At 35.1% G+C, this 23,084-nt stretch overlaps 1 protein-coding gene across 1 annotated transcript; it reads left to right on the forward strand.

Moving 5' to 3' along the window:
* Window positions 1-17,989: 17,989 nt before the first annotated feature.
* LOC148019249 (uncharacterized) lies at window positions 17,990-21,069 on the forward strand. The gene is made up of 3 exons (XM_087701326.1): window positions 17,990-18,802; window positions 20,407-20,583; window positions 20,931-21,069. Exons 1-3 carry the CDS (start codon window positions 18,039-18,041, stop codon window positions 21,067-21,069), a joined length of 1,080 nt encoding a protein of 359 aa, XP_087557452.1. The 5' UTR covers window positions 17,990-18,038.
* Window positions 21,070-23,084: the final 2,015 nt, after the last annotated feature.

The following is a 23,084-nucleotide window of genomic DNA, read 5'->3' on the forward strand; positions in this document are numbered from 1 at the left end:
AACTCCAAAAGCTTTTCAGCATTTATAGTATAAATAAGCACACAATTGGTCAATTTTTTGTGTGTCACCTTAATGTTGAAAAAATGATTGGTTAGTGCTGCTAAACATGCATTGGCACAATGTTTTTCCAAGTGTTTAGTAGGGGGAGGTGAGGGTTTGCATAGCCCCACTCCTCCCAAACTCCCATTGTGCAACCAAGGGCTAGTGGGGGGAGTGATGTTCAACGCCCCCCCACTAGCCCTTGATTTGACCCAACTAAGGATGGAATCTTGCAATCATTAACACAAAGCAACCACCCACTCGATTGAAGTAGTTGGGAGCATGCACTTGAGTGCAAAAGGAAGGTTCAAAAAGAAGTGAGGTGTATTGTAAGGGTATACTCAAGCATGAAAAAAGGAGGGGAGAGTATGTAGTTTCTTAGTTATTGCACTCCAAATGATATCTCAATCTTCTTCCAATGGTTCATCCAAATATAGTAAAAGATAAAGAGAAATAATAAGAGAAGAAAGAATCAAAATATTAAGGCTTGAAATAATCAAATTTTGGTTTATTAGAACTTTTAAAACCATTGTGAATGTAAACATAAATGAAATTTCTACTCCTAATTTCCAAACAATAGATTAATGAGTTTTGAGTGAGTTTCTTACTTCTTGAAATCCAAATGATACATCAAACTTCATCTAATGGAGCATACAAATATAAGAGAAAGAGAAATGGTGGTGAGTGAAGGAGAAGTGATGTACCCTAGAGAAAGAGCAAGCATGAGTTTTAGAAAAAGAAAAAAATTCAATCATTTGTTCATAAATTCTCAAACTAAAAACACACTTAAAAATGTTTGTATTGGCATTTTAGTTACTTGACAAGATTCTTGCTCCTTCTAATCCAACAAAAATGCAAGCTTCTTCTTAAAATGGAGCATGCACATACATAAAAAGAACAAGAGTAATAGGCCAAAAATATAGAAAAATACAAAGAAATAGACTTTTAGCAATAGAAAAAACTTCTAAAATCATTTCAAATGTAAATATAATGAAAATTTCTACTCTTGATATTGAAAACAATACATTGGTGATCTTCTTGCCTCTTGCAATAAATCCAATGTTGCATTCACAATATGAAAAAAGAGTAATGTTGAGGAGGCTTCTTTCATTGCTAATGTGTGGATGGAATGCAAAGAAATAAGAATTTTGAGAAGAAAGAGAAGGAAGAAGAGAAAAAGTAAACAAAACACTAAACAAATACATATAAATTTAAAAAGAGAAAGATTTCCAAAAGTTAAGTTAAAAAATAAAACGAGATTCGAATTTAAGTTGAGGTCTAGGGGTCATAATCAAATTTCTTCAAAGATGGGATGTTATTTTTTAGGTCCGAAACAAAATCTTAATCAAGAATGGGCTCATTAAATAGAAAAGTAAAGGAAAGAGAGAGATGCAATTTTTATTTTAATATAAATTTGATCCTAAAGTTAAAGAAAATCAAGAAATTATTGAGGCTTCATTATTTTCCTATTTTAACCTAATTCAGATGTGATTAAGAAATTAATACAAATCCTTAAAGGGTCTTTTTTGGCTCACAATTTTCCCTAGTGACACAAAGCTTTTTGTCATTGTATTGTAGTCCACCTTGAAGTGGAAGTGGGTGGCGTCTCATGTTCCTCATGGTGGCCATTCACACATCACACTCTTGATCTAATGCCCTCAAACCTCCCTCTAAGTTTGAGTAGTGCATGTCACGAGAAGGAGGAGAGATAGATGGATGCAATAGAGTGCTTCAATTCCTTACCCTCTCTCGTTATCTCTCCATTCTTCCATAATGGTAATGAAGAAGAAAGAGCAATGAATGAAAAGAGCTTGAACTCACAAAATGGCCCATATTAGAATGACCTCTTCTATTTGTTTTTTTTCATTTATGTATGGATTAAAGCATGTATAGAAAGCTGACTTTTAGTGCTTTTTAGTTGTCAAAAACTAAAGACAATGGCATTTGGTAAATTTTTTATACACCAATTAAAAATTAAATGAAGAAGAAGAAGAGATGGGTAAATGCAATAGAGTGCTTCACTTCCTTATCCTCACTTGTTCTCTTTCCATCTCTTCCACAATGGCAATGGAGAAGAAAGCGCAACAAATGAAAAGAGCTTGAGCTCATAAGTGACACACACTAAAATGGGCTCTTCCATTTCCTATTTCCCTTTCATACATGGATTAAATCATGTATAGGTCACTTTACTTTTAGTGCTTGAAAAGTAAAGATAGTGGAATTCGGTAAAATTTCTATAAAGCAATGAAAAATTGATTGAATATTATACATTTAGATTCTATCTTCAAGGATTTTCTAATTATATGTAACATCATATGTATTGCTCAATTATAATAAAAATAAAGTGGATTATATATTTGTAACTGACCACTTTTCAATAATGTTTTAAACAGAAAAGTTAGGCTACCTATACATGGTTTCATCCAAATAGGATTAAAATTAGGGTTTCCACTCAATATTTTATTCCTTATTCAATTTTGAGGCTCCTTGATTGGCTATGCATAGTATTGCATGCATACTCCTTAGGTTAATACAACATAACCTATCTTAAGTTGGGCTATCTATACATGGTTTCATCCAAATAGGATTAAATAGGGTTTCCACTCAATATTTTATTCCTTATTCAATTTTGAGGCTCCTTGATTGGCTATGCATAGTATTGCATGCATACTCAGGTTAATACAACATAACCTATCTAAAGTGAATAGAGTTACCTATTCGAAAAGGAAGGTAGAATGTAAAAATATGATTTCTTTTATTATAATTGGGGAATTTTACAATTTTCATAGGCTTAGTTTCCACTTGTTGCTTGGCACACTATCCACTTTTGAGGCTCGATTTGATTTGCCATCCATAATATTTCATGCATGCCCCTTAGGTTTGTACAACCTAACCCATTCAAAGTGAATGAAATTACCTATTCTACCATAATTGGAGATTTTTACAATTTGCATGGGAGTTAGCCCATGGCTATCCCATAAATATTTATAATGATAATATCCATTTCTCTTATAATAAAGATTGTATGTTGCATATTTTGAATGGATAACACCTTAAATGATCATTCACTTATGGATTGAGTTCCAATACTTGACTTTCCTTTTGAGGGCTGACAAAAAATGTGAATATTACAATGTAGGGGCTCTCATCAAAAGGCATGTCATTTATGAGAGACTAAAGCCCAATGGAGTGAAGCTACAATATACAATTGATATCGTTTAGTTTTTAAGTTTGTCTATAAGGCTAAATATATATCCATCAAAGGATCAAATAGTGACATAAGTATTTTGGGAGATCAAGGAAAATGAAGTTGACAGAAGCAAGATATGGGACTATAAAGTATGCATTATGCATGCATTTTGCATTGTATGGCTACCAACTAAGTACTCTAAGATGCAAGCCTCCATCATGTTTTTGTAGTGCTTGTATGTGAGGTCATTAGAGGTGCATCAACACTATACATATGCCCTCTTGGGATTTTGTAATTGTTGAACCCTCAAATGATGCTAAACAAGATGAGAAAATTGGTGTCCCAACTTTGCCATTCTAGTAGAGCATGAGAATGATAATTTTGTGTATTGGTATGTTCTAAAAGTGTACGTGAATGTCATTGCCTAGGATTCACTTGTGGAAAAGGGAGTTTAGTACAAGCAAGTGACTAGACATTTGTATTTATACAAGCTTATAAGTGCCAATCTATTGAAGTATACAAATGAATATACATTGAATCCCTATTAAAATATTATCCAAAACTCATGGCTTTTGGTACTTATTTTGATTGGTAGCTATCTTACAAGTTGGTTGCTACTAATAGATGCATGTGACTAGCTACAATTCAAGTAGACAACACTACTTAGTGACTACCAATAAGTTAGTATCCACCAACTATAAGTTGATAGCTTCCACAAGTAATTTGGTAACTACTAAGTACATGTAGCTAGCCACTACTCAAAATAGAGAACAAGTGCCACTCAAAACTTGTTCTCTATACTGAGTGCTAGCCACTACTCAAAATAGAGAGAAAGTATCACTCAAAACTTGTGCCTTATAGTATCTATCTCAATTCCTAATTACTACTAGAAATCCCATGTTTCTAGAAACAACTTAAAATAGGGAGTCCCTTATTGTTTATGAAAATGACTCAAACACCTTAAGTTATTTTCTTACACACTAAGAGCCCTCAAAGCCCTATTTCAAAATCCTTTTGTAAGAAGGCCTCTGATGCACTACATGTTGATGGAGGAAAAACCTATGGAAACCTCTCTAGGATTGAGAATCATGTGTCGAATTGAACCTCAAGCTAAGTAGCAAACACAACCTAAAAAGGCACTTTCAACTTTTCTTTCTAGTTGATGCAAGGAAGAGGCTAAGGAAAACCTCTAGCTTCCAAACAAAGGTAAGTAAAATTTTATGTAGGTCCTCAGAGGACAAGAAAGGTAAGAATTTGTCCTTATTAAAAGAAAGATTTCTTATATGTCTACCCTTCTCATGGGAGATTTAGATATGACCACTCTACCTAAAGATAGATCACATAGTACTTCATGTACGATTACCAAAGAGCTTTGCATCTTGAAATCTTTAACACTGCATAATTAGACCCCATGGGTAGTGTCATTGATGAGACAAATAATAACGTTCCCCTAACTTGGTATAATCTCATGCTCCTAGAGTACACTACTTTTTATCATAAGGCATAGCTTTATTGATGTCTACTAATGATACTCCCTTTATAAGTAATGATGCTCCCTTTTTCTTTCCATTATCACCATCTCAACCATACTTGGAAGGCATCCCATGTTGAGAAGACATATGCAATGTATAGGGGTACTACCCCTTTGAAATTTCACATCTCCTATTTGCAAGGTAGGATTCCTTTACTCAAAGAAATATGGTTGCATTAGGATTGTGTCATGTGTAGCTCAAACTAAACTTTGTGGAAGTCAAGTAAAGTGAACATAGTGTGACATGTTTCTTTATCTCATTACTTGTCAATATGGGTACTTTTACTTTGACAATCTAGTCTATACTTTGGGGGTAACATTATCCATAAGGTAATGATATGGTGTACTCTCATCTTTGGACTTGTTGGGACATTAATGGTTACAAAGGTAGCCTAAATATGTGCAAGATGTTGTGACTATGATAGTTATGCTAAGCATTAAAGGCTACACTTTTAAGTACACTACTAAGATCCTCAAAGATATGTAATGTAATACTTTATTCTATGATCTATGACTTTCCTTTTGCAAGTTGTATAGATCTTTTTACATTGATATAAGAGTATCATTTTACACATTTTTAAAAATGCATGTTTCTAGCTACAACTCCACATAGACAATACCTTACAATTTGTGAGAACTACAATGAGTAACTTAGTAGCTACCAATTGCATGCTATTAGACGCTACTCAAAATAGAAAACAACTATCATGTATACCTTCTAGTACCTATTTTGGCTAGTAGCTACAATCTATAAGTTGGCTGCTACCAAGAAGTGCATGTTGTCGATAAGTTGGTAAGTGGTACCTACCAATTGCATCTTCTAATACATACCTTGGTTGGTAGCTACCATTAGTGGGTTGGCAGCTACCAATTATAAGTTTGTAGCTATCACTAGTAAGGTAGTGAATATGACTACCTTATCATTTGTGAAAACTACTACTAGTAACTTGGTAGCTAACAACTTAATGTTGTGCTGATGAACACCTATAAGTGAAACTTGTTCCTTCTACTACCTACTCCAATTTTTGTGGTAGCTACCACTTGTAAGTTGATAAGTTTGTGTGCCTTAATGATTTTTTAAAAGCTACGACAAATAAGTTTATAATCATCAAATCCATGCAACTTTAAACACATTCTTTTCAAACAACTAGACACACAACACACACACACATAGAAGGATATCAAGTTTTACATATTAATATATGTTGAATAAATATATATATTCAACTTAAGAAATGATCCCTAGTAAAGGGTTTCACTTGCATGCAATTATAAAACCAAAATAAGCTTATAAAGCTTCCTTAATGCCATAATTACAGTCATAGAAAGAATTCAACTTTTCCATGATTTCATGGCTTTTTGCATTGCTTTCAGTTTCCAATGGAGAAGTGGCTACATATTGCAGATGGTCAATAACTCTAAAGTATTTAGATAACCACAAACCATACTAAATGTGAGGTAATTTGTCATCTCCTCTAGGTTTTGATGCACAATCCTTTTCACCCAAATCTTGATGACCTTGATTATACACATAGAAATAAATCCATTTTTACATGATCTCATGGATTTTTGCATCACTTTCAGGTTCCAATGTTTACCACAGCACAGAGGAGCTGGAAAATGGAAAAATGAGATAATCGAAAGGGCACAGGACAAAGGAAGGAAAAGGCGCCCCGGATGAAAGTCAAACCCTGAAAATTTTGAATGACGACCTCTCCAGAAGGCCTCAATGTCGCCTCAAGAAAAGAAAAGAGTAAAAGCGCACCATTAATTGTGAAAGCACTCCCGAATCCTTGTAAAAGAGTGCCAGGCTCACTCCTGTGAAAATTGTATGCACTAGTTGGGAATGGGATAAGTTAGAATGGTGCGAAATAGGAAAAGAGGGCCTAGGCTAATGACCGGCCATGTAAAAAGTGGGGATGATCGGCCAAAAAGTAGGGCATGTATATAAAGTTCAAAAGTGAATGAGAAGATCATTCTTGTGTGTGGCCAAAGCTTCTTCTTCTTCTTCTCTTGCTTCTTACCTTCTTGCTTGTGCTTAAGTGAGGGATTGAGGGAGTGTGAGGGAGTGAGGGAGTGAGTGTGTGAGAGTGAGGGATCATGGAGAAGAAGCTCCCCATCTTCTCTCTTCATCTTCTCTTCTCTTTTCTGGTGCAACTATGGAGGATGGAGCTTGACAGAAAGGGCTTGAGGTTGCTTGAGATTGCAAGGAGCGTGGAGCTACTGGAGTGCAAGAGAGAGGAGGAAACTCGATCGAGCATCAAGGTAAGGTCACTACACCCGTAAGGTAGGCATTGCACATCGGCTATGTGAGAGGTAGCCGTGGCCGCTCGGCTTGAAATGCTTGATCAATAAGCGGTCCGTAGGTCTCGGGGTAGAGCTCCATAGCTCCCCTTCATCCAATGGATAGGTTGATGCATATTGTAGAAGGTTAGCATCTTTAAGCTATCAAGATAACCATGAAACCATAGTGGAGGTGAGATAATTTCTCATCTTATCTAGTCTTGATACTAGGACTTCATATGGCATTGTAAGAATTACTGCCAACTAGAACTATATTGGTTGGGCTACATTGAAGGAAGAGGCCCATTCCAAAAATTTATACAACTTCTCATAGGAGACATATTTTTCTTTGCCAACATTGAACAATTTCTCTTTGTTGTAGTGCTATTGTGTAATTATAACTTCGTTCCAATAACAAAGGTTTGGAAACAACCATGTTGGTGTATTTGTAGCCTTAGGATGCATGGCATGTGTTCAAATTAAAACATCAAAATACTCAAGATATCACTCCAGTAACTCACATGAGCTTGACTTCATAACAACATACCATTTTTTTTACATGCCCAATATGCACTACTTTCATGAAGTAAAAGGATATAGGGCAATGCCTTTTGTATGAGGAAAAAATGAACGGGCCATTGAGATGCTACTCATAATGCCATCAGAGCATTTCATGCAACTTTTGCAAAATTAGACTTTTGAGCTTGTAGTCATGAATAATATCGTCACATCTTTGGGTGTATCTATAGCCATGATCTCTGATTGTCTTAGGAACCACTAATATCAATTCCTTTAGGACAAGTTTATGCATGCCACAACATCCAATCATTTTCAATCAAACAAAGTATTTACCATCTCTTGCATTATTTAAAAGGGCCATATCTTTAATTGCAGTGGTTGCCAACTTATGTGCAAAAATGAATCAATACTTAATAGATGACTATACCAATTGATTCATTGATCATCATGAGGTTATGATTGAGGGGAAACCTATTTTCCTTCATTGCATTGTGATGAGTGATTCCATTCCTTTTCACTACAAATACATCCTATCCTTTGTGAATGTAATAGTCATTACTTATTTATACTTGTTCCTCCATTATGAAAGACAATAGGCTATCGATGTGATGACTGTTAATCTTAATAATTCACTAACTTTGTTAAGTTCCACCCAGGAAGCACTTACTAATTTCACAAATCAAATGCAATAGTCCATCCAATTACTAGAAGCCTAAAAGGCTAAGACTGTTTCTTTACTAGCACTAATTAAAAGCCAATCTCAAGTAGTCCTTCTAATAGTTAGCATGACATTATCACTTAGGAGATTTAGGCCATGTGTTCTTAATTAGCTACTCAAGATGATATCTTATAGTCAGTCAAAGTTAAGATCAATCTTCAAGCTAGGTAGATCCATGATCTACAATAGCTACTTAGCTCAATCTCAACAAGTCTTGCCACCAAGTTCCATTGTTTCCATGGGTTCTTGCATACCATCTATGAGCTTAGCTATGATGTTTAGAGATGAATCTCTTTGTGTCTACACTTTCAAACCAAGGTTGAGGGTCTTCAAGCAGGGATGAAACTTATTTTCTCATCCTTTCAATAACTTTTGGACTTGGTGCCTTTTAATCATTCTCTTTGGATTGATCATCATCAATAATATTTAGCTTTCTATATTTGCATATCTACCATGGATATTTCACTCTTGATGATGGCAAGCCTAGTTCTTGGTCATCTTTGTTGGTCACTAAGGTGTTATGATTTGTGTTTAAAGAGTTTGTGAATCATGAGATTATGCCCCATTCTTTTCAATACCTTTCTAGGGATCCCATTCTTCTTGATGAGGAAAATTTAGCTTAGTATGTGAGAGATATGGTCTTACAGTAAACTTTGTATGACCATACTCTCGAATTCAAGATCAATGACCATGGTTTTAGCTTTGTATGTGGGAGTATATGTCCATCTCTTGAGTGCAAGATCAATGACTCTTTTTTAACATACTTCTCCATGGTAGAAAAGTCCTTTGTTGTGTCCTAGTATCTTTCTCTAGAGTTGTAATACTAGATCAAATCCAATCATTAAAGGCTCTCACTTGAGGTGATTATTAGAAGCCACTAAGGATGGGTTTCTCCTCATATGTTTCACAAAACCCATCTTTTGGTTCTACATATTTTGAAGCCTTTGTTTATCACTCATATTTAGTTCCTACCATTTCTTGCCTATTGATCTGTCAACAATTTTCCAATAGGTTTATTGCCTCTCTCTCTGTCATAAATTTAGTTGCAAATTATTGTGCCACTTTTATTTTATCCCTCTTCTTAGCCTTAGATTCCCTCCATATTTCTATATTTACTCATTTTTCATATATCATTGATATACTTTTTTCCTACTCCACTTATCCTTCCATGGGAACCCCCTATTCCATCTACTTTCCTTTCTCATTTCCTTACCTATTTTTATTCCACCTCTACTATAGAGTCCATTTCTTGAACTTTGCCCTCTTTTTATGGTATTATGTATCCTCCTTCTCTATCCTTTAGCCCTTGTTTTATTTCCTATATTCACTTCCACGATTCATGATCCTCCTTGGTTGGTTATACGATATTCAAGCTTTGATCAGCTTATCCCTTGCCATTAAGCATGGGGTGTGCAAGATTACTAGTCTCCAAATCAATTGGCTAACTTTTCTAGGAGCATAGGAGTCTTTTTTGAATGCCTCCCATAATTTTCTATTGTTTTCCAAAGCTTATTCATAGCTCACACATCCTTTTTTTTTGCTGGTTGCTCATTTTTTATGGTATCTAGCTCTTATGCACAAGTATTCCCATCGTACCAAAGTTTTGGCTAAATGTTACTATGGATGTAAAGTTTAAAAGGTAGATATTTGGTATTTTCATATCATTCTTATGTCTCTATATTGTGCTATTTGAAATTCTTGCAAACCATCCACAATAATTTACAGATGAGAATTATTCTTCTCATAGGCTAAGAAACACTATAATAAAATTGGAGTAAAGATATAGGTGCAAGGCGCATCCCTAAAGGGTGGGTTTAATTTTCCATAAAATATCATGTCTATATATGTGCAAGACTTATAGAATGAAAATGATAACATAAATGCCAAGTTAAATGCACAGAGAATTGAAAATTTTATTGTGATTATAAACACAACTGGCACCCACTATTTTTGGTTTTCCTCTTGTTGAAAAAAAGTAGAACCTAGACAAAAATGTCTCATAAACACAATCACAAAGAGAGAGATAGCTTTTAAGAGGAGTTCCAATGGCACCTAAAAGGGCACATCTTCTATTGAATCTTACAAGGTAAACTTTCCATTATTATTATTAATATTGTTTGCTTATTGTTTGCACATGCATGAAGGGTACCATAACTACAAGGTTAAGGGAGGTTCTTTGTGTTGGAAAACATGGGTGTTACCATCTCTATGAAGGCAATGTGGACAATACAAACATGACTATGGACTAGTAGTTAAATGTGCAAGTTGCTGTAGGTATTCTCAAAGCTATTAATGACAGTTTTCACACAGATTTTGTTGGGTTAGTTAATACTTGGGGTTGTTTTTTACAAAAATAAAATGTGATCTTTGTTTTGAGGATAAACATGCTATAGAGCTAGTTAATAAGATTGTTGACCAGATGTTGAACATGCTAGATAGGTATCTTCCATTTCTCAAATAGAATTTTTGAGGGGTTTTACCAAGCTTGTTGATTAAATACATGCTAACATGCTAAATATAAGTGTGAAACAAGTAAGTTTACATGCATATAAAATATAATATGATGAGAGAGAGAGAGAGAGAGAGAGAGAGAGAAGGGAGAATAAGAGAGCATGGATAAAAGGGATAGTATGAGCTGATAAAGACAAAAAGAAAAAGAGCATAAGGAGAGAGAGTGAAAAAGAGAAGGTTTGAGAGAGAGAGAGAGAGAGAGAGAGAGAGAGAGAGAGTTGGAGAGTTAGAGACTATACACTATGTGTAGGAGTTGGCTATGTGTAAGCAAGCTATAAGCACACACTAAGTGTAGGCCAAGTGTAAGCTAGGTTAGGCTTTGCTAAGCCAAATCCAAGAATACATGTGGGATAACTATAGGTTAGAATATGCCAAGCAAGGTGTGACTTGCAAACCATAGGATATGCTTCATCATCAACTATCTATCATGTCATCAACTACTTGCCATATCATCTTCTAGGCCATGCTTGACTAGGTGAGGGGTAAGCTAGTTTGGCTAAGGATAAGCTAAGTTAAGCTTTGCTAATCCTATGTGAAACATAGATGCAACCTAAGTGTAGGCCATGCTATGCCCAATGATGATAGGCTTGGGTATACTCATCTATAGTAAGCATGGGTAAGGAAAGCTATGTTATGCTAGGCTTTACTAAGCTTAAGCTAAGTAAAGGCATAGGCTAAGTATAGTTCATATGCTAAGCCATTAGGATTGGCTACACTTGCCTATGCAAGGCCCATGCTAAGTGTGGGAAAGGAAAGCCATGTTAGGCTAGACCTTACTAGGCTTAGGCTAAGTATAGACATAGGCTAACTATAGGTCAGGCTATGCCGCACTAGGATTGGTTAAACTTGAGATGATATTAAGTGTAAGCAAAGAAAAAGCTATTAGGCTAGGCTACACTTGCCTATGGTAAGTGTAAGCAAGGAAAACCATATTAGGCTAGGCCTCACTAAGCTTAGGCTAAGTGTAAGCATAGGCTAACTATATGTTAGGCTATGCCTCTAGGGTTTGCTATGCTTGTCTATGCAAATGTGAACAAGAAAAGCCATGTTACATGAGGCCTCACTAAGCTTAGGCTAAGTATATGAATAGGCTTGCTACGCTAAGTGTGGGCAGGGAAAGCCATCTTAGGCCAAAGCCTCACTAATCTTAGGTTAAGCTATGCTACTAGGATTGGCTACGCTTACCTATGCTAAGTGATTTCGAAACATGAAATTGTTATGTCACACTTATATGATGTGATAAGAACATGATTTAGAAACATGTCTTGTGACACTTGATTAATTAGCAAATTAGATGCACTCGTAAGGCCTTTTTCAAGTTCAAAAAATGTGTCAGGTTGATCTTCGGTGGAGCTAATAGTTTGTAGTGAGATATTCAAGCTTTAAAGAGGAACCATTTTCTTTGAGCCTTACTCTTGTACATTTTCCATCATAAAGATAAGTTCCATTTCACCCCTCCCCTCTTTTGGGGTGCCATTTAGACACTTTTGTACATGTGTATTTGTGTATATATCTATGTGGTGTGTATTATCTCTTACCTCCTATCATATTCAAGTTGGACATTATGTTATTTGATGTTCTAAAGATTCTTCTTTGGAAGATGGGTTTTTATAGTTTACTCTTGAAGATAAAGTTGTTAGTAATCATAAAAACCTTAAAAGATGGACTAAAAACAACCTTTCTTATCATTTACTAGTTTATTTCTTTCCCTTAATGGACATGATGTTGATGATTGAAACATTGTCCTTAAATTAATGGTTTAGACCTATCTTTTACTTGTAGCCTTTATTGTGATCATTCTTGCAAATGCATGGTTGTTCAAGGTAAATTGTACCAAGATAGCTAGCTCATTAGATAGATCCTTTTTAATCAACCTTTTTCAAGGGTCATGAGCATATGTGCTAAGTATGGGATACGTTGAGTGCTCGTAATGTCCAATATTCAATTGATTTTTTTAAAAGGCTCAAAACATGGTTTTAAAAATATTGCTAATTTGGTTTTTGAGCCTTTATTATTGACATTGGAAAAAACTCATTGTTGGGCTCTCTTAGAATTTTGAAAAAAGGGGATCCACAAATCACCATATCCATTATACCTCAAAATTATACATGATAGCATATCATTGGAAAGGTCTTGATGAGAGGATCCTAATACACCAACCTTTGATAAATTTGGAGTCTATAAGCTCAAATTATGGCCTCTCAATGAAAAAGTAACATCAAAACTTTTGTAACAAAATCCTCACCCTTATCTGTCCATATAAAATATTCCCTAAAATCCTAAATCCTAATGAGCTTAAAAGGCCCAAAAGTGAGTCGAAATTTTCCTTAATAATGGCTCAATATTCCTTCTATAAGGTTGTGTTTCTTTTTGCTACTTGAGTTTATGGCATCGATTTATGAGTATGAGATTCGATTGGTATTTATTTTATTTGTTTTGATTGATTGATATGATTATGAAGGTTTAACTTTTGATGACTTCTATCTATTTTTGTTTGCTTCTATGAGATTCTGTAAGCCTCCGTCATGCTTATGTATGCTTTTTAGTGGTTCTATATGTGGAGTGGAAAGCTCAAGAGTATTTTTTCCTCTTAAAAGATGGTGGTGGATTATTATTATTTTCTAACTATCTTAGCCCAATAAATAGTTGCTTAAAGACTTAAGTTAAGATTGAAAGTGACAATAAAAATATTAGCGATGAGAAAAACTATAATGGTTATGCGTGACTCTTTGAATTAGATATATCTCTTGGATGGAGGCTCCATGACAAAGAGAGGAGTTTTTTGGGGGTTATTATATTATATTATTGCAAGATAATAAGTGAGAGATTAGTTGAGAGAAAGAAGATAGCAACGGTCTATCAATACATTCTATATGTAGGGAGATTATGAAAGATCAACTATAACTTCAATGAAGATTTTATGTGTAGTACTATATTGTTATTTCCATTCAAATTCATTTTTTGGACATATTCTTTTATTCCTTCTCTTGGTGATATTGAAGAATATCATTTGTTGTGATGAAGACAAATCTATGGGAGTTTTATTCTCTATTGCAAGGTTCTAGTCTTCTTGGCTATATTTTCTTGGTAATAAGGATTAAAGAGATGAAGATGTGACTTGTTGCTATCACTAGATAGACTTTCTTGTAGCTTTTTTTTTTTTTTTTTGTATTCTTGGTGTTCTTTTGATATCTCCAAGCATAAACCAATTATTTCAATTCTATGATTATTTAAGCCTGCATGAGTCATATATGAGTCAACTCTACGATCTACAAATAGAAGAAAGAAAGGACATTGGAAGAGTGAGAGAGAGAGAGCAAGGCAAAGGAAGAGAGGACAAGAGGAAGAACACTAAATACATTGATTTGTTTATTTGTATAGGTTTTTGCTATGCTAGTTAGTGTGAGCCGTCGCATGACAAATGAGGAAGCACACTGCTTCATGTGGTTGACATGGAACTCAAGACCATGCAACAATTCATTGAGATGGCACATGAGTCTTTGTTGTGATTTATGTCAAGTGCATAGTTAGAGCATTCAAATCATAACATGTAGAGCCAACACACTTTTGATTGTTGCTCCTCAAATTCTCAAATTTATGGTGGCTAAAACCCTTGTGTAGGTGACAACACTGTCTCACCATCACAACAATAACCCTCAATGTAGCAGAGTCATCATCCCTTGTTAACACATGCTAGATAGCCACCAACATCCCATTTGGTTCTTCAATCCATTGGGCCATTCCCTTGGGGGGATCATACATAAATGTGTGCATGTCACATGGGTTTAACAAATTGAATTTTTCAAATACCATGTTTACACATTTTTTACATAAAGAAGGATACCATTTAAAGGGGTTATTTACACATACGATAGCAAAAAATTGAGAGGTTTTATAAATAGGCCTTGAATGCATGTGATATAGATAGCATACATATAGTGAACCCCCCAAGGCCATCAAAGTCCCCTTCTAGGATGACCTCTTCACCATCTTCACTCACTTATCACACTAGAAAAAGTGGCAATGGACTTACTTTCAACAAGCTCTCATGGCTATCTATACCACCACTCACCAAGCTAGTCCTAATTTGATTCTAGGTAGACATAGCACCACAGTCATATTGCAAGCAATCACCCCTCCTCATCTAAGACTTCTACACATACTTGAAGGCTGAAGACACTCATGACTTTTCCTAGCATGCCATGGATCCTACAAGTCAACTAGTCTCATAAATGTTCAAGGAAAGAGACTTATCTCAATATTTTATTAGTATCTTCCTCATATTTGTAGTATAAATGATATCTAAAACTTCAAACATACATTTCTTGAAAAAGATAAGTAATGTGAATCATAATTCTATATTCTATTTGCCAAAACTCATATAAGTTCTAGAAGGGTAGCAAGTATAATAATTCATATTCCTTGTAACAAGATATACAATGAAAAACATGCAAATTGAGATTTATTTTTGGAAGTTCGCTTTTGGAAATAGGTATTCAAAAGCATATAAAGAATATCAAGAGACCAACATGAGAGAAAAGGCATACATATAGATGAAGATTGTATCTAAATGTACCCAAGGCACTCTCCTCTCTCCATTCCTTTTGAGGGCAATTTTAGAAGGATATATATCTTTGATTTTGTTGGTATACCAAGGTTCACATACATGATTTCTTAATTTCTCCTCATCAATCTCCCTTGCCCCCCCTTATAGTAACTTTAGAAAAAATGATTTTCAAATACATGCACTCTAGAAATTCATCTAGTAAACATCAAACATGGCATGCTTGTCCAAAGTGATAAAAAATGTATCTATCCAAAACCCATTTAGTTATTACCCCTTCCATAACCTAGCCATAATTACTAGTTTGAAATTTATGGTGGCTCATATCATATTTGACAATATCCAAGATAAGATATGCATTTGTGGCCCAAATTTCAAAGGACTTTATCAACTTGAAATTTATGGTGGCTCATATCATATTTGACAATATCCAAGATAAGATATGCATTTGTGGCCGAAATTTCAAAGGACTTTATCAACATTGTTAGATGGTAGGTTCAAACATTTGGAACAAGTTTCAAGTGAAAGTTTACTACCTATAAAAATTAGATTTTCAAAGCACATAAAAATTAATCAAAACATTACTCGACAATACTATTTGAACCTATTGAGAATGTTGACAAGTTTCATTAAATTGTGATGGTCTTAATGCAAATTCATTCAAGAAATTCTTGAAGTGTGTTTCATGAAAATTTTAAGGTGATGAACAAAATATTTGAAATGGTTCTAACTAGAAGCATTAAAATAACACATCTTTTTTGCAAAAAAGGCCTATACGTCACTTTCTAACATGTTTTTGCCCCTTCTATTTTGGAAAGAATAATTATCTCACGGTCACCTTTCCTTAAATAATTTACCCTACATCTTTTTCATTGAAGAGGGTCCAAGTAGCCATAAAAGTGACGTCTTCTTTAACAACCTAGTGTCAATGTCCATTTTGGCCAAGAGCCTATAGCTCTTGAATTTCATTCCATTATGATGAAATATGACTAACTTGAATAATTTGAGAAACAAATTTGATAGAAATTAACTACTTTGGACAATTTATTGTACTTGATATGTGTACACACAGAGACATATGCATGTGTGTGTGCGTGTGCGTGTGCGTGTGCATGTGTGCGTGTGCGTGTGCGTGTGCGTGGAAATACAAATGCTTGTGAAAAGTTCATAAGTCCATACGAATGTACAAGAAGTAGCCTTACTAATGCTAAGTCCTATTTTTCTACAACATTGGTCTAGGGATGTTATACAAGGTGACTTTGTCAAGTCACAATCAATTTTGGAAAAGGTTTTCTTGACTCTACTTTGTTGAAATTTTCATTGCTAGATGACAAATGCCCGCTCGAATCACATACCCAATTTATAAGGCTCCCATAGCGTGATCCAATTGTCCTTTTTCGCTTGTAATAGACATGTTTGAAAAGATTTAAGTGTATGCTATGTTTGTAGCTAGTGTCATGTTTATTTTTCATTAATGTGAGATGATTTAAAATCAGATTTCCCAACCCTATCACTTGTCTATCACCCAATGTGCTATCTTATCTAAATAATGTTTTGGAAACTCATAATATTTTGAGGATGGTTAGCCTTTGGGGATGGAAGTTGGGCTTTGTACTGTAGAAATCGATTTCACATTTGGTTGAGGGTCACTCAACACCATGTATCGTAGAGCAAGGAAGTCTCATAAGAAATTATCCCTTGAAAAGTGATGGATGTCTTAGATATTTAGAATGTTGCAATAAACTTGCTAGCTTGACTAGAGACACGTTTGATATTACTCTTTGAAGAAGACATGAAGTATTAGTTATTGTTAACTATAGATGTCATGAGTATTGGTTCTTTGAAGAACACATGAAGTATTAGTTCTTACTGACTATAAAGATACCTTGACGTTCCAATGATTTATGTACGAATTTGATCTTTGTAATGGTCATTTTCTAGGAATGTGGTGTCTCACCTGATCATAGAGTTGGTCAACTTTGGAGGTTTTCCACTAGACTTATACCTAGAAGATTTTGGCTTATAATTAAATTTTGCGGGAATGTAAATCCCTAGAAATGTATGTTCAAATTGCTTGATCCATGAGTTTAAGAAGAGTCCTATGGGATTTGTATATGTTAGTCTATAGTGTCCAATCGGATTTGTACATGCTCGTCTATAACATTTTTCCTTGACTATGTTACTAATTCGTGAAAGATAGAACAAAAAAAACAAAGGAAAAAGTAAGGGTATATGGGGTCAAAACATGTCAAGGGGTCGGTCTCTCTCTTGGCCGTGGTTTCTTGAGTTTATGTTTAAGAATCTGAAGACCTCAGAATCCAGATCCTCGAGTCTCGACTCTCGAGAGTCGAGAGGTACACAAATAAGTACGCAAATGACGAGAAGAAAACTGGTTTCACGTGCTTGGAAGTCTCGCGGGCGGCGGGCCCCGCCGACATCACATGGAGGCTTCTGACGGGGCTGTTGACCAGTTAACCTTGAGAATATACAGGAATCTCTAGGTGCATGCGAGGCAAAATAAGCGTCCTCTCTCTCTCTCTCTCTCTCTCTCTCTCTCTCTCTCTCCATGTACAGCATATAAACGGAACTTTAGTCGCGGAAAGAGCAGCTCTGCTGGGTGAGAAGTAAGAACATCGAACCCCAGCTGAGTCCTCTCTCTCTCTCTCTCTCTCTCTCTCACGCCATGAATATGATGAGCTCCTCCTCGCCTCCCTCCTCTTCATCGTCGCCACCATATGCTTCTCACTCGACCTACCCTCATCATGAACATGCCGCCTCTACCAATTTACACGATCAAGCGGCGCAGCTTCACTGTACACTTCATTCTCCTGCTCACGTCGTCCCGGAGCTGCAGGATATTTGTAGTATCAATGACACCAACAACATATACGAATCGTTGCCCAATATCCTAGATAATGCTGATGTATTAGACGTCCACATCGGCCCCATTAATATCAGTGCAGGTGCTGATCGGCACCCAAGCAGCTTTCTCTCATCGGACGAGAGTGCTGCTGCAGTGCTGCTCCCCTCCACTCATGCTGGCCAACTACCACCTTCGCTCTTATCCGGCCCGGCTATTCACATCATCAGGGATTGTACTATGGCTATCAACAATATTAGGGGCCCTACGGGCGCACGGCGCTGGGAGGCACTTCCAAAATTTCATCACAGCCATCATTTCCGGCATGATTTTGATATTATAAGAAGGTCTCATGCTGCCTCCTCGGCCAGCTCATCTAATCGTAACTCCTCCTTCATTAGCGCTCGAGATGATTATCCCGCCAGCACCCACGATTATCATAACAATCGATGTGGCCCTCTCCTTCCCAACATTCACAATCCTAGACTCGCCCTCTCATCACAAGCTCCAAGCTCACTAATGCTTGTACCCGTCACTCATGATCATGGACAGCTGCAACCTCCTCGACCTCTAATCATGGAAACTAGGTATGCTATGCCATACAATCCACCCATCCATGCATCAAAACAATAAGCAAAAGAATAGACCCATAGATTGTACACATGCACGTCACATGTATATCCTATTCGAGAAAGTAGTGTCTCAACTCTTTATAGAGCTAGGTCTCTTATTAAAATTCAACCTAGAATAATTTTAGCTTCTAAATAAATTTTTTGAAATAGTAACGTAAACAGTCTGTCCAAATTGCTTGATCTACCAGCTTAAGACAGGTCAAATAGGATTTGTGTAAGTTTCTCAATTATGTTTCTCACAAAAACATGTTCATGGATTAAGCTCGTTTGGTTCAATGTGATCTTACACATACTTTATCATGTTCCAAGGACATAGGGTCTTAAATTTGATGCCTAATGTTTGGCTTCAATAAGAAACTAATGACACTCTTAATGTTTTTTTAGGATATTAAAATGGTAAGTTTTGACTTACTACTAGTAAATTTGATTTAATAAAATATATACTAAATGTTTGAGGAAGATAAAAGAAAATTTCAACTTATACAACTACATTACTATAAGGGTTTCATTATCTAAGGTTTAAAGATTATGTGATTTTTCATATATGTATACATGCATATGTACATGTGTACACATACACACAAATATTATGTATATATGTGTATGTATGCATGTGTGTGTGTGTCTGTTGTATTCCAACATTATGTGTATATAAATCACACACACACACACATAAACATATTTAACACCTTATTAACCTCTTGGGCTTCACATGCAACACTGTGCCCTAAAATTTTAGGTGTCATTTGACACCCAAAATGGCCATGATACTCAAAATGTCTACTAAACCTTATACACACAATGCAAGGGTAAAAACGAAGGGGCTTCTATGGTTCCTAGTTTGTAGATAGGTGGGCAGATGTTTGGTTAATCATAGTATTAAGAGAAAACTCTATTTTTTACCTCTTTTTGGATGAATTTTGGGCCAAAATATGTAAAGCTTTATATATATGGGCAAATTTTTGAGTTTTCAAGCCTTAGCCCAATGACCAAGAAAAACTCTAAAAAATAGTCACTATGCTAAAATATGCCCCCAAATTTTACCTTCACATCCCCCCCCCCCCCCCCCCCCCCCCCCCCCGCGCCCAAGATGGACTTCAAATTATTTAAATGTTAGGTAGGTCTCCATTTAATCCTTGGATCTATATACTCAAATGCATATAGCATGTGAGGAAAAGAAAATAAACATGCTCAAAAACTTCTTTTGTAAATAGTATTCATACGTAGCATGTTGCATAGTTGCTATATTGACTTATATAGGACATATTGTTTTGATAATGATGAGGATGAACTAGTGAGAATTGTCAAATATGCAAACTCTTAAGAAGTTTCAATACTCTCATACATGACTTGGTATGGGTAGTCTAAGGGATGAACATTAAGTTTCTCATTCATAGAGATGGAACTAATATGAGCCATGAATTTGGACACCTAGCTGTAACTAAGAGATTAGACAATCTTAAAGATTTGGTTGTTATATGAAAACATATTTTGATGTAAGTTCTTAGATGGTGAGAAATAAAGAATGCACTAAAACTTAGGATATTTACACCATGCAGTGCCACTACAAGTGATCATTCATCAACATATCAAGAAGTCAATGATCATAACCTCAATCAACATGATTCTCCACAAAAAATTGGCATAGTTGTCAAAACCAAAGAGCTTAACCTTATTGATGGTTACTCTTGGCGCAAATATGGTGAAAAGGTCATTAAAAATTCGAGGTTTCACAGGTAACCTAATTTGTTTTTACAATAGACATGTTGTGTAATGATTTCATATCAACAGGAAAGATGTTGCATGATCTATGAGCACTTAAGTTAGATTACATTTTCTATGGATTTTGAAAGTGACATATGTAGGTGTGCTAGTATTTCAATGTGCATTATCATTTTACAAGTTTTGCCATTGTAGCAAAATTTTCAATAGTATGATGTGACCTAGTTTAATGCATCTTGATCGCCTCATCTACAACTTCTAGTATCATGCTTTATTGAGTGTCTTGGCATTGATAGAAGAATATTCATTTTCTTTACACAAGATTATCTTTATTTACAATGACCTTTCCATGACATTGTAGAAGTTACTTTAGGTGTGCTATAACAAAATGCCCTATTCGAAAGCATATTGAGAGGTGCTCAAACAATGAAGAGCTTGTAATGACAACCTATATTGGCATTCACAACCATTTGTCCCCAACGGCTCAAAACAAATTGTAAAGGAATAGTAGTTTTCTTTTACATACCAAACCACCCATGCTCTACAATTAGAGATGAAGATTTCCACAATTTATATCAATATAGCCCATGTTTACATTGTATTAAGTTTTTATTGTGCCCAATGCTTGATTCAATTTCTTCGTAGTCAAAATTTTCTTTTGTGGTGATATGATTTTACTTTTAACTACTTTCTAGACTTAATCTAACAATTGTCCACACCATACGATCAAGGCATATAGAAAGATATCATGGTTAACGTGATCAAAATTCATTGGCTTGTTATTTTTTACATATAGCAATACTAAAAGTCATAATTCAAAAGGTCAAATGTTAAAAGTGATGAATAGGTTCAAAATCAATCTAAGGTTAACTTGCGTGATCTACAATAGCGGCTTAGGCCCAATTGTAATATAATTGAGACACTACGTGCATAGTTTTGAGCATTTGGTGAGACATTGCTAGTAAGTTGGATGGCAAAATCAAATATTTGAATCCATTGTCAGCTAGAAAGTAGGCCTTTTTAGATTATATTTTCAATGGTGCATTAAATTCTCAATGGATCAATAAGTGTGTATCCTACATAACACATGCATCCAAGGCCTATTTGTAAAGCCCATAATTTGCACCCTTTCTATAACTAACTTATGAGACAATCAATATTGTATGGTTTCATTTCACATGTAAACATTTTAATAATGAGAGTTTAAGTAATTCTTCTATTCAAAACATGTGTTCTTCTTACATATATATGCGTCACCTTAATGAGACTAAAATTGACAACACAATACTCAATATAACTATTCTAAACTACTAATAAAGTTGAGCGTATTGCTCCAATTACAATTCTTGTGATGTTGGTCATGTTTTTGTGCTTGCGATGAAAACATTCTTAATGTTGGCCATGAAAATACACATTTTCAAACTCATTTTCCCTTATTATCCTTTTTTGACTTGTGGCTTATGTTGGTCATGTTTCCTTGGAATGGAGTCTTCTCAATCTTCAAGATTAAAGAGCATATGTGGCTTTTGTACATGGTCCAAATAGCAAAAAACTACGTTTTTCTAGTAGAAGGGTATTATTAATCAATTGATCATTTTATTAATTAGTACTAGAAATAGTCACTTTTGTAATAGTATTGTGTCTTGCAAATTTTGAATGCCTTCCATTTGAAAACTTTTTTGATGTTATGAAAGAGGCTTCATAAATTTTTCTTTTAAGCTACCTAAATTGAAAAGTATGAGTTTTTACCTATGCCAAATAGTATCCCTATGTTTTTTAGAAAATGACCAAAATTGTTCCCTTTTAAGATTTTCACAAAAGGTCAATGATGAGACCCAAGTTTTGAGCTTACCTTCAAATCTAGACCATTGGAAAAGAATAGATATCATTGCTTTAGAATGAGGTACCTGCATGAATCAAAGGGATTTGCAAATTTGCTAAGCACTTTCAATAAGTAAAGCTCTAATAATTTGTTTTCAAAAGGGAACAACATGTTGAAACTTTTTGACCTAATATTACACAACCACCAACCAAATTAATATGTTTGAGATTGTGGATACTAACTTTTCATATGGCAATAACCTATCAGCCAAACATGTACTATATAGAGAGTTGAAATAAAAAGGAATCTCCTAGAAAATATGGCAATAACCTATTGACCAAACATGTATTGTAGAGAGAGTTGAAAAAAAAAGGAATCTCTTAGAAATGTTAAGCAAATAGACTTTCTTAAAGTAAGCTTTCAGTTTGTTCAAAGAAAGATAGTTTCAAAAGCATATGCTCAAACAAGGATATCTTACTTCCTAGAGATACAACTTGTGATATTACTAACTTTCAAAGCTTTTTACAATATATTGACCTAAATATATTTACAATAGTTTTATGAGTATATCAAGTGCTATTAGACAAATAAATGAAGCATATAATATCATAAAGTGGAATCTACTATAGGGTGTGATAAGCAATACTGTAAATGAGTAGGACTTAGATAATACCATGTAAGGTATTATGTGCC

This window comes from Lygodium microphyllum, chromosome 20 (assembly GCF_053477565.2).
Source record: "Lygodium microphyllum isolate KBCC chromosome 20, Lygodium_microphyllum_v1.1.10, whole genome shotgun sequence".
Classification (NCBI taxonomy): Eukaryota; Viridiplantae; Streptophyta; class Polypodiopsida; order Schizaeales; family Lygodiaceae; genus Lygodium; species Lygodium microphyllum.